This window comes from Dipodomys ordii, unplaced genomic scaffold (genome assembly GCF_000151885.1).
Source record: "Dipodomys ordii isolate 6190 unplaced genomic scaffold, Dord_2.0 Scaffold103, whole genome shotgun sequence".
NCBI classification, from domain to species: Eukaryota; Metazoa; Chordata; class Mammalia; order Rodentia; family Heteromyidae; genus Dipodomys; species Dipodomys ordii.
In genome coordinates, this window is record NW_012267319.1 from 3,119,614 (window position 1) to 3,131,089 (window position 11,476).

Consider the following 11,476-nt stretch of genomic DNA (forward strand, 5'->3'; position numbering starts at 1 on the left):
CCGCCCTGGAGTGCCCCTTCCTCCCAGCCTGGCGACCAGACGTGAGCCCTTTCCTCCACCGCCCATGCTAGCCGTCCGGTGTCAGTTCTGGGCTGTGTGGGGCTGTGGGGGCTCCATGGATGAGCCCAGCACCCATCTTGGTACCACAGTCAGCACAGAGAGCCGGCGTGGAGGCCTCCGGAGCAGCCAGCTCGGTTCTTAAGCCGAGTGGGCGTTTTGATGTTTTCCTCCTAGCATAACTCGGGGCTACTTCATTTCCAGGGGCTGGGGCGGTGCCCAGGCCGGTGCCGACTGTGGGACAGGCAGGGGCTGGGGACGCCACCGTCCTTTAGACTGAGCTTTGCCCCGATCCTCCCAGGTATGAACGCCGCGGTCAGGGCTGTGACGCGCATGGGCATTTACGTGGGAGCCAAAGTCTTCCTCATCTATGAGGTAAGGCCGGGGCGGGGCGGGCCGCGTGCGTGTGGTGGCCTGTGTTGTGGCGGAGCCGTGTGAGCACTGGGCTGCACATGGTGGACTGTGCACATGGGGCCGTGTACTGCGTGGAACGTGTGGTGGGCTGAGGTGGGCCGCGGTGCGGTGACCCCAGGGTGCCTGTGTGAGCGTGCCCTTCCCGTGCAGGATGTGCTCTACTCTGCTTTGGATATCTGAAGTCGGGGGCCGGGGGGCCCAGGTGGGTGTTCCTTAGGTGTGCTCAGGGGCCGGCCCAGATGGGGTCAGAGGCTGCGTGTGGGTGAGCTGCCCCTGGCCCTGTGCGCAGCCACCATTGGTGGTTCCTCTCTGAGACCTAGGTCAGCGCGGGCAGGTCACCAGAAGCCCGGCCGGGGCCTGGCCTTGCCTTCTCCCTGTACTCCAGCCTGGACCTGCCCTCTGGCAGCCGCACGGTTTCCCCTCCGGGGCCTCCTCGAGCCGGGCCCGCCCACCGCGGCCACACAGCCACCCGACCTGCCCCAGTCTGTCACCAGTGGGGGAGGGCCCTGGGCCTGGCTGTAGTCCCTGTGGTGGATTTGCGGGTGACTCCCCTCCTCTCCTCCTTCTTATCTTTTCCTTCCTTTATCGCCCCTCTCTCCACCCCTAAGGCCCTTGCATTGTTGTGTGGCTTTTCTGGTGGTTGTCATTTTGTGCTTAAATTTAAGCATACATTTTATGTACAATGTAGCCAGCCCCAGCTCCTCCCTCCTCTCTCTTTGCCCCGCCCGGGTTATGGTAGATCCACTCCCTGCCCTCTGCTCTACTGGGCTGTGGGACAGGAAGACGGAGGGTGTGGGCAGGGTGGGCATCTGCCCACTGGCCTGACCCCTCCCTCCCCACCTCCCCCTGGCTGAAGAGGGGGTCAGGGAGGAGGACCAGCCGAGCCAGGGCGGCCAAGGCCCGGGGGGGAGTGCTAGCACACCCACTTCACCTCGGGACTGGGGACATCGGTGTTCTGGGGGGCCGTGGACGCACGCCTGAGACACTGTGTCTGGTTTCACTTCCATAAAGAGCGCCCACAAACAGATGCTATGTGTGGGATCCTTAGCCCAGGGTGAAAGACCTGCATGCTGGCACTGGGGGCAGGGAACCCTGGATCCCCACCACTTTTCTGGGGGCACGGCCGCCCAGGTGTCCAGGGGACTCACAGGTCCACCCTGCCTGGACTGCCCACCTGGGGGCTTGGTGAGATGTGCATTCTTGCCTTACCAGGGGTCTTCCCTGTCTGCAAGCCTCCCGTGGGGCCCCTGGCTCTGTGTGTATGTGTGTGTGCACGCGCACGTGTGCGTGCTGGTATGAGATAAGGAGAGTGGATCATGTGTGGGGTAAGAAGTGGATCACGGGTGGGATGGACAGTGGACCAGGTACAGCCGCTGTGGCTGGAGCAGCCTATGGCTAGGGGTGGGTAGATGGAGCCAAAGGCCCCTGACAACGTATCACGGTCACATTGGGTAAATCTGACCGAGCCCTCAGGGATGGAGGTGGGTGGGGTGGGTGGGAGGGTGACCCCCGGGGATCCCAGGTGCAGCCTGGGAGCTCAGCTGGGGACACCGACCAGGTGGGCCACCTGCGCCCTGAGCTCTTGCCCGAGAGCAGACTCACATGCATGTGAAAGTGTTGGGAGGCCCATGTGGGGCGTCCTGGCTGCGTCAGCCCAGAGCCTGGGGTGGCAGGGCTGGGGGTGGGACTCGGGCCTGCGCTCTCTAGCTGAGGTTCGGGCTGCCGTCTGACCGCTGCTTTCCCAGATGGCGGTGCTGCTGGCTGCTGAGGGGCTCGGTCTCACGCTGTCCATTTGGTTCCAGGGCTATGAGGGCCTCGTGGAAGGAGGTGAGAATATCAAGCCAGCCAACTGGCTCAGCGTCTCCAACATCATCCAGCTGGTGAGGGTTGTGGCGGGTGGTTCCCTCCTACCCCAGGAGTGTGTGGGCATGAGTAGGCACATAGACATGCGCTCTGAGCCCTGCACACACACACACACACACATGCCCACATACACACACACACACATGCCCCCCCCCCACACGCCCACATACACACACACACACACACACACACACACATGCCCACATACACTCCACAGGGCTGTAGCTCCAGGCATGTGTTCATAGTCAGAGACCTGCGCAGAGACATGCACACATGTGCACACACACATACACATACACCCCCCACAGAACTGCAGCTCCAGACATGCATTCATAGCCAGAGACCTACATGGAGACACACATGCATGCACATGCACACATATACACATGTGCATGCACACACACTCTCAGGGCCTCAGCTCCAGACTGATGGTGTCACCACTGCCATAGCATACTTGGGTGTCAGGGGGGCGAGATTGAGGGGCAGGAGGTCTCAGGAATCAGGAGGGGTTCAGGCCCTTGCTGGGTGCTTTGTTTGACTCTGCCTGGTGCGTGGCAGGGCACCCTGGCCCCAGAGCACTGCACGCTGGAGCCTGAAGCTGACTCTCAGGGGGCATGGGATGCTAGCGGAACACTAGCAGGAGGCCCTGCTGAGGCCTGTCCTTGTGGATGCCAGTGCAGTGTGTGCGTGTGCGTGTATGTGTACGTGTGTGCATGTGCGTGTGTGAGCATGTGTGCGTGGGTGTGTGCACACATGTGCACATGCTGTGTGTGTGTGCATGCATATGTGCGTGCGTGTGTGTGTGCGTGCGTACGTGCACCCAGTGCTTCTTAGTTCTTAGCTTTCTCCATTCCTTGTGGAACTGCTCAGGCTTGAAGCCTTGTACTCAGAGAGGGGAGGATCCTGCAGTTTTGGAATTGCCCTGGCCTGGCCCTCTAATTCTGTGGAGTCTGCCGGTCACCTCCTACTGTGCAGCACCGGGTCTTTGGGGTCCCTTGGAGGGGGACCTCTGTTACCTGTTACCCCATCTGAGGGCCCTGGCCGGCGGGACAGGTGGCACCCCCGTCCTGTCTGAGGGCTGTGGTCTCGTGCAGGGAGGCACCATCATTGGCAGTGCCCGCTGCAAGGCCTTCACCACCAGGGAGGGGCGCCGGGCGGCGGCCTACAACCTTCTGCAGCATGGCATCACCAACCTGTGCGTCATCGGCGGGGATGGCAGCCTCACGGGCGCCAACGTCTTCCGCAGCGAGTGGGGCAGCCTGCTGGAGGAGCTGGTGAAGGAGGGTGGGTGTGCGCCAGCGCCCGGGGCCCCGCGCCGGAGGAGGAGGCAGGACGGGGGGTCGGCTCGCTTGCTTCTGGCTCGTGGAGAGGGACCCACGCCACGGTGACCCTAGATGGTTGCAGCTGCTAGGTCAGGGGTTGGAGCCCAAGGCAGCCTGGGTGTGGTGGGGTCAGTGCCCCGCACCTGTCCCAGACACCTCCCTACCTGAGCCGTGCCGCAGTCTGGTTTGCTACTGACTTCTGAGAGCATCTAGACGTGGCTACAGACCTGGCCCAAGTTTGCAGAGATGTAGTGAGGATAACATTAGACACAAGTCCCAGGAACGCGGCTCAGAGGCAGCCCGGAGCCTCGTGGAGGGTGCAGGACTCCCCTGCGTCCTGCGGAGTGGGAGGGGCTGAGCATGGGCGGGGCCAGCGGAGTGGGAGGGGCTGAGCATGGGCGGGGTCAGCGGAGTGGGAGGGGCTGAGCATGGGCGGGGCCCAGCGGAGTGGGAGGGGCTGAGCATGGGCGGGGCCAGTGGAGTGGGAGGGGCTGAGCATGGGCGGGGCCAGTGGAGTGGGAGGGGCTGGGCATGGGCGGTTCCCAGAGGAGTGGGAGGGTCTGAGCATGGGCGGGCCTGGCGGAGTGGGAGGGGCTGAGCATGGGCGGGCCTGGCAGAGTGGGAGGGGCCGAGCATGGGCGGGGCCCGGCGTTGTGGGCGGGGCCCGGCGTTGTGGGCGGGGCAGTGGATGTGGGATGTGCCCGCTCGGGGGTCTCAGCCAGGCCCCCGCCAACCCCCGGCCCAGGGAAGATCTCAGAGACCACAGCCCAGACCTACTCCCACCTGAACATCGCGGGACTCGTCGGCTCCATCGACAATGACTTCTGTGGCACGGACATGACGATCGGCACCGACTCGGCCCTGCACCGCATCATGGAGGTCATCGATGCCATCACCACCACGGCCCAGAGGTGCGCGGCCCCCCATGCCCGGGCCGGCCACGCCAGCCCAGGGTCCCCGTTGCCCCTTGTGGGGTGGTCGGCCTCGTGGCCACAGACGCTCGGCCAGCCGCGGAGAGCGGCGGCCGGGATGCGAGCGTGTGTCCCCGTCCCTCTGCTCCAGGCCCGGGACCTCGGCCGGGGAGCCGCAGGGCGGGGTTCCCAGTGGGGTGTGTATGGGGGTGCGGTACTGGAGGGGCCTTGGCTTCCAGACAGGGCCGGCCAGTCTTCGCCAGATTGGTTCACACCGCTGAGGGGTGATAGGGGCCTGGGGCACCTTCCCTCCCAGAGACGGCCCTGTGAGCCTGGCCTGCCGTGGCCGCATGGCCAGCCAGCCTGGGCACTGAGCCGCCTTCCCTTTCCTCTACAGCCACCAGCGGACCTTCGTGCTGGAGGTGATGGGGCGACACTGTGGGTGAGGACCGGCTGTCCTGGCCAGCGGGGTGGGGTGGGGGGCAGGGGGGCTGTCCGGTGGCTGTGGGGACAGTGGGTGGAGCCTGGCCTCCCTGCGGCCTGGCCCGTGGCAGGGGGTCCCTGCCGCTGTGGGTGTGCAAGGGCCTGGGTGGGGGCGGGGCAGGAGCTGATTCCAGAGCAGGCCACCCCTCCCCCACCCTCCCCCAGGTACCTGGCGCTGGTGTCCGCCCTGGCCTCCGGGGCCGACTGGCTGTTCATTCCGGAGGCGCCCCCCGAGGACGGCTGGGAGAACTTCATGTGTGAGAGGCTGGGGGAGGTGAGCGGCCGCAGGCCCCTGAGACCCGGTAGACTCTGGGGGTTCGTGATGTATTCGTCCTCGGTCACTGCCAGCCCCTGGGGAGGGGGTGACGGGGGTGTGCACGGGGACGCTCGGCCGTCCCCGGCTCTGTTCCATGTGGTCAGGGGAGAGGCAGGGTCAACTGACTTCTTAGGGCAGTGGCCACAGAGCCTAAGCCATGAACCAGGCCCAGAGGCAGGGTGTTGCTGGCTGAGACAGACACTGCCGCTGTCTTCCGGCGCTGTGCCTCTGAGGATGGTGACCCTAAGCCAGGGGGATAAGTGGCCAGTGCCGCGACCTGTGTGGACCATGTGGGTTGAGGATGCAGGGGAGAGTAGAAGCCGTCTGGGAGCCCTGGCCTGGGGTGAGGCCGGAGGGCTGTGCAGTGCCTGCTCCACACAGGGGCTGCCCTGCCAGTCACTGCAGCCAGGGGAGGGCTGCTGCACCCCGGGCTCCACCTCCCCTGCCCTGGCCTTACTTGGAAAGGTTCCAGAGCCAGGCCCTGACCCTCTGGGGAGCAGCAGGGCTGGGAGGGGAACCCACGGTGGAAGGGGGTGAAGGGCATTCACAGAGATGTGGGACGGAGCCCGGGCAGCCGTGGTGGGGCGGCCTGGGTCTGGGGTCTGCCCTCCCTCCACTTGTCCACATCCCCCAGCCCAGTGCTGGGAGAGGCCTGTGGCCCTCAGTCTGGAGCCCCTGGGGGCCCCGCAGCCCCAGCCTCAGGCCCCTCCCTGGAGAGAGGAGGGCCTGGCCCTGGCTGCTGGATTGTGTTCAAGGCCTAGTCCTGTCCCCCACGAGGCTCCGGGCCCCTGGTGGCCATGTTTAGTAGCTTGTGGCCTGCTGGGTAAGCCTGGATTTTTCTGACTCAGACTCGAAGCCGGGGGTCCCGGCTAAACATCATCATCATCGCAGAGGGCGCCATCGACCGCAACGGGAAGCCCATCTCGTCCAGCTACGTGAAGGACGTGAGTGTGCCAGCCTCTGGAGGCGGGGCCAGGCCTGGGGGGGGAGGAGGGGGCACAGCGGGGGGAGGGGCACAGCGGGGGGGGGGAAGGGGCAGGGGCACAGCGGGGGGAGGGGCACAGCGGGGGAAGGGGCACATTGGGAGGGGGGAGGGAGAGGGGGCAGAGGTACAGACAGGCCCTCCCTGGTTTCTGAGGACAGGGGCTGGTCCTGTGCTCTTCCTGGATTGAGCCAGGCACCAGTGCTGCTCCTCACTCCTGTGATGGAGTGGACCAGGTGTGCACCCAGCACCCAGGAGGCTCAGGCATGAGGATTGTGAGTTCAGGGACAGCCTAAGCAACATGATGAGACCACGTCTCAAGCAAAACAAAAACCATCAGCTCAGACTGTGAGGAGCCTTTCCGGCCCAGCCTGCTGCACCTCCTCCTCCCTGAGCTCCACCCTGCAGGGGAACTGCATGATCCTGCTCCCCCACCTCTGTGGCTTGTCCCCATCCCTCTGTCCTGGACCCCAGAGCTATGGGGACCTGGTGGACACTGAGCCGAGGGGGGCAGAGGTCACGTCCAGCTCTGAGCACCAGGGCCGCAGGCCACACATGCATGGGAGGCCTGCTGGCACAGAAATCTCTACACACGCGCACACGCACTGCACACGCACTGCACACGCGCAATGCACTGCACACGCGCACACGTACTGCACACGCACTGCACATGCGCAATGCACTGCACATGTGCAATGCACTGCACACGCACACACTGCACACACACCGCAAGGCACTGCAACACACTGCACACGCACACACTGCACAACACTGCACACATGCACGCACACACACTGCACACACTGCACATGTGCAATGCACTGCACACTGCACAGGTGCCTGCACACAAGCACGCACACTGCAACGCACTGCACAGGTGCCTGCACACAAGCACGCACACGCACTGCACACATGCACACTGCAACGCACTGCGCACACGCACACTGCACACGCACTGCACACGCACACTGCAATGCACTGCAATGTGCTGCACACAGACAAGCATTGCACACACTGCACACATGCACGGGTGCACACACACTGCACACACACACACACTGCACAGGCCCACCCCCTTCCTACATGCTCACATGCAGTCAATTAGGTGCTGTAGGTGGGTATCCTGGGCTGCTCCTGAGTGAGGATCCTGCAAACCTGAGGCCGGGCATGGCGGGCACCAGGGTCAGGGCCCGCGAGTAGCAGGGCCCGGTTTGGGCTGGAGCCCACAGCCCTGCTTGACTCTCATTGAACAGCTTGTGGTTCAGAGACTGGGCTTCGACACACGGGTGACCGTGCTGGGGCACGTGCAGCGCGGAGGGACCCCCTCAGCCTTCGACCGCATCCTGGTAGGTGGGCTTTACTCTGGTGTGTGTGTGTGTGTGTGTGTGCATGTGCGCATAAGTGTGTGTATGTGTGTGTGTGATGTCCACCCAGGAAGCAACCCACTGAGCATGAAAAGAAACGTGGACCTGAGGCTCCTTGGACCCGCCCTTCCTTGTGCCTCCTTCCAGATCCTTCCCTCCACACATCAGCAGTTGACAAGGGCCTCAGCAGACTATAGGCATTTTTTTTTCTTCTTTCCATTTCCTGGAGTTCTTTTTGTTGTTGGTGTGGTTGTGGGTCTTGAACTCAGGGCCTAGGTGCTATCCCTGAGCATTTTCACCCAAGGCAAGCCCACTACCACTTAGAGCCACAGCTCCATGTCCCATTTTCTGGTGGTTAATTGGAGATGAGTCTCTTGGTTTTTCCTGCCCACACTGGCTTTGAACCACAATCCTCAGATCTCAGCCTTCTGAGTAGCTAGGATGACAGGTGTGAGCCCCGGCGCCCGGCTTCCTGGAGTTCATTGTGATACATGCTTTGTGTAATCAGTGGTACATAGGCCTTGTGCCTTGTGTTCCTCCCCGAAGTATGAACACTCATGCTCTGCCTGAGCACGTGCCTCCAGCTATGATCTGCAGAGGTGGAACCTCATGGCCACCCCCTCTGGGAGTGTTCACCGTGCACCCTGGGAAAGATGGTCCAAACCAAGAACGGTCGGGGTCCCACCTGCCGGTCGTGCAGGGGAGGTGGGGCGCCCAGCGGCCTCCCGTGTCCCGCTGCATGCTGGGAGTCCAGGAGGCTGGAATCCACCACCTGGGTCACGGGACAGACTGCGGCTGCCACCGCCCTTTCTGGCTGTCCTGTGTCGAGGCCTGCAGCTACGGCCTGACCCTAGGGTTTCAGTTGTCCCGTTGCTGCCAGCCGTGTTTGGTGTTTAAAGCCGGGTAGGCTCTGAGTGAGGCCTCTTGTCCTGGAAGGAGCCTGGAATTGGCTTCCGCCAGGAGACGCTGTGCTGCGGCTCTCTGACCCAGAGCCTGTGAATGGTGCCAGGTGTGCTGTTTTGAATGCTGGTTGAGCTGTGTGCTGGAAGCTTCGGCCACTGTGAGGGGCCTGGAGAGCGGGGTGTATGCACTGTGGAGGGTGGGTGCTGTGCGGTTTGCAGAGCGGGAGCCTGGAGGGGCAGGGGCAGGGGGGAGGGGGCTGGGAGTGGTGGCCCCCGCCTGAGCCGCACCGCCCTCCCCCTGCGCAGAGCAGCAAGATGGGCATGGAGGCCGTGATGGCCCTGCTGGAGGCCACGCCTGACACGCCAGCCTGCGTGGTCAGCCTCTCGGGGAACCAGTCGGTGCGGCTGCCCCTCATGGAGTGCGTGCAGGTGGTGAGTGCCAGCCCCGCCCTGCCCCGCCCGCTGCCGCCTCTCCCCTCTCCTGGGTGTTGCGGTGGTGGGCATGGCGGCTCCTGCCACGGCGTCTCTCCAGCCACAAGCCTCTGGGCAGAGGCCAGAGCCAGGACTTGGATGTCACTGAGGGGTGTGGCTGCACGGAGCTGGGGCGCTGTCCGGAGCACTGGGGTTGGGACAAGGGGGGCGTGGCCGGAAGGGGGCACTGTCAGAACGGGGACCCTGGAGCGGAGTGGAGGTGGGGGCAGAGGGATTGTGAGGCCATGCTGGGGGGGGGTGCTCTTCCTGGCTCACCGGGTTTAGGTCCTGCAGACAGAGCCGCTGGGAAAGGTGAGCTGCGGTGTCATGGTTTGCCATGATTTCCACCTCGCCCGGCTTCAGGGCACACTCGACACCATCAGGCCAGGGTCTCTGTTCCCGAGGGTCCGGCCGGGCTCCTGCGGCTCTGGGGTGCTGTGGGCTCTGTGCCCCTGCAGGGGAAGGAGAGCTGGGTCTGGAAGGGGGTGTGGTGGGCTCTCCGGCTGAGCCGGGCCAGGCCTTCCTGACAACCTGTGCGTCCCCGTCTCTCCTCAAAGACCAAGGAGGTGCAGAAGGCCATGGACGACAAGAGGTTTGACGAGGCCATCCAGCTCCGTGGCAGGTACGGGCGCTGCCAGGGCGCATCCCCGGCAGCTGACGTTGGTCCGTGTGAGCTCCAAATGCGTTGGCACTATGGACCCTCGGCCAGAGCTCCCTGGAGGGGCCGGGGGGACGGCCCCCTGTGGGGTGGACGTGGGCCACGGATGGCCAGGGTGGGACCTGCGTGTCGAGGGCTGGCCGTGCCACAGGGCAGGCGGGGTGGGGACAGCACTTGTGCAGAGGCCTGAGCTAGCCTGGATGCTATGGTGAGGGTCCAGCGGGGGGAGGCAGGGCTGGGCTCTGGTCCTCGCTGTGTGAGGTGCTGCATCCGGTGGACGCTGGGTCAGACTGGACGTGGAGGTCTGGCTTCTGCGTACAAGCTGGGTGGAGGCTGGGGCTTTGCTGTGTGACCCTACGTTCCGTGGGGTCTCATACCAGCTGTGAAGGGGTCCAGTGGGGCGCTGTGTCGGGGCAGGCTGGGCTGCGCGGCGTCTGGCTCCTTTAGGGCCCTGTCCCTCCTGGCTTTGTGCGCTGAGCCCCGAGGCCCTCCCCTGAGCTCAGGCTCCGTGCTCTACTGCGTCTGGGAGTCACTGCTGTGGCTGCAGGGCCGTGAGTCATGGGACCTGCTTCCTTTCCAGGAGCTTCGAGAACAACTGGAACATTTACAAGCTGCTGGCCCATCAGAAGATCTCCAAGGAGAAGGTGAGGCCGAGGGCCACGTTCACTCGGTAGCTGGCCAGCCCTGCCCTGTTTGTGTACTGCTTGCTCTTCTGTGTGTCTGCCGATGGGGGGGCGGCAGGTTTGGGGCTGGCCCCCTGTCCCGTGGAGGACCCCTCTCTCCTGCAGGCTCGGGAATGGGCCCATGGGGACGTGGGGGGCTCTTCTTTCCTGCTGGGCTGGGACTGCTCTCAGGGCCCGGCCCAGCTCTGCGGGTGGTGTAGCTGCCGCTGGTCTGTTAGGTTCCTGGGCTTGAGGTGAGGGGACGGGGCCCGGTCCACAGATTTAGGAACTTGAGTAGCCACCGGCGTGTGTGATGTAACCGGAGGAGGGGACGCAGTGTCCACCCCGGGGCTCACCCATTGGTCCGTTTCTCACTCCCTGCAGAGCAGCTTCTCGCTGGCCATCCTGAACGTGGGCGCCCCTGCGGCCGGCATGAACGCGGCCGTGCGCTCGGCGGTGAGGACCGGCATCTCCCAGGGCCACACGGTGTACGTTGTGCACGATGGCTTTGAAGGCCTAGCCAAGGGTCAGGTGAGTTCAGCTGGGACGGGTGGCTGGGGTGGGGTGGGGAGGGAGATGCTGGGGGCGGTGGTGGGGGTGGCCGGGGCGCTGGGCTGCCCCGGGAGCTGTTCTGGGAGCTTCTTTGCTTCCTGGCTCTTAACCTGCTCCTCGGCTGCCCACATCTGAGGTCTGGGGCCTTGGGGACCCACGGACATGGCCCAGTTCAGGGACATGCAGAAACATGGCCCGTCCTGGAGAGGGCCAGCGGCCTCGGGGAAGGGGCAGAGACGCTGTGTCCATGACTCCCTGTCCGGCCAGGCCTGTGGCGGACGCAGCCTCGTCGTGATGGATGGTCAGCAGGGTGTCCTCTGCCCGGGAGCTCAGACAGGACTCCGTCCCTGGCTGAGGCCTGCGGCCCGGCCCTGAAGCTGTGTCCTTGCTGACAGGTGCAGGAGGTGGGCTGGCACGACGTGGCGGGCTGGCTGGGGCGCGGCGGCTCCGTGCTGGGGACCAAGAGGTGAGTGGGAGCCACTGCGCTCCTCGGAGACAGGCCGCCGCCCGGGCGGCCTC

At 64.6% G+C, this 11,476-nt stretch overlaps 1 protein-coding gene across 1 annotated transcript in view; it reads left to right on the forward strand.

Annotated features, from left to right (window-relative positions):
* The first annotated feature begins 360 nt into the window (after positions 1-360).
* Positions 361-11,476, forward strand: part of Pfkl (phosphofructokinase, liver) — a 16,665-nt gene continuing 5,549 nt past the window's right edge. The window contains exons 1-13 of the mRNA XM_013027394.1: positions 361-432; positions 2,274-2,351; positions 3,429-3,618; positions 4,402-4,567; positions 4,965-5,009; positions 5,216-5,324; positions 6,215-6,310; positions 7,602-7,694; positions 8,921-9,046; positions 9,643-9,707; positions 10,324-10,387; positions 10,790-10,936; positions 11,353-11,423. Of these exons, the coding sequence (XP_012882848.1) occupies positions 361-432; positions 2,274-2,351; positions 3,429-3,618; positions 4,402-4,567; positions 4,965-5,009; positions 5,216-5,324; positions 6,215-6,310; positions 7,602-7,694; positions 8,921-9,046; positions 9,643-9,707; positions 10,324-10,387; positions 10,790-10,936; positions 11,353-11,423 (1,322 nt within the window). The remainder of the gene's footprint in view (positions 433-2,273; positions 2,352-3,428; positions 3,619-4,401; positions 4,568-4,964; positions 5,010-5,215; positions 5,325-6,214; positions 6,311-7,601; positions 7,695-8,920; positions 9,047-9,642; positions 9,708-10,323; positions 10,388-10,789; positions 10,937-11,352; positions 11,424-11,476) is intronic.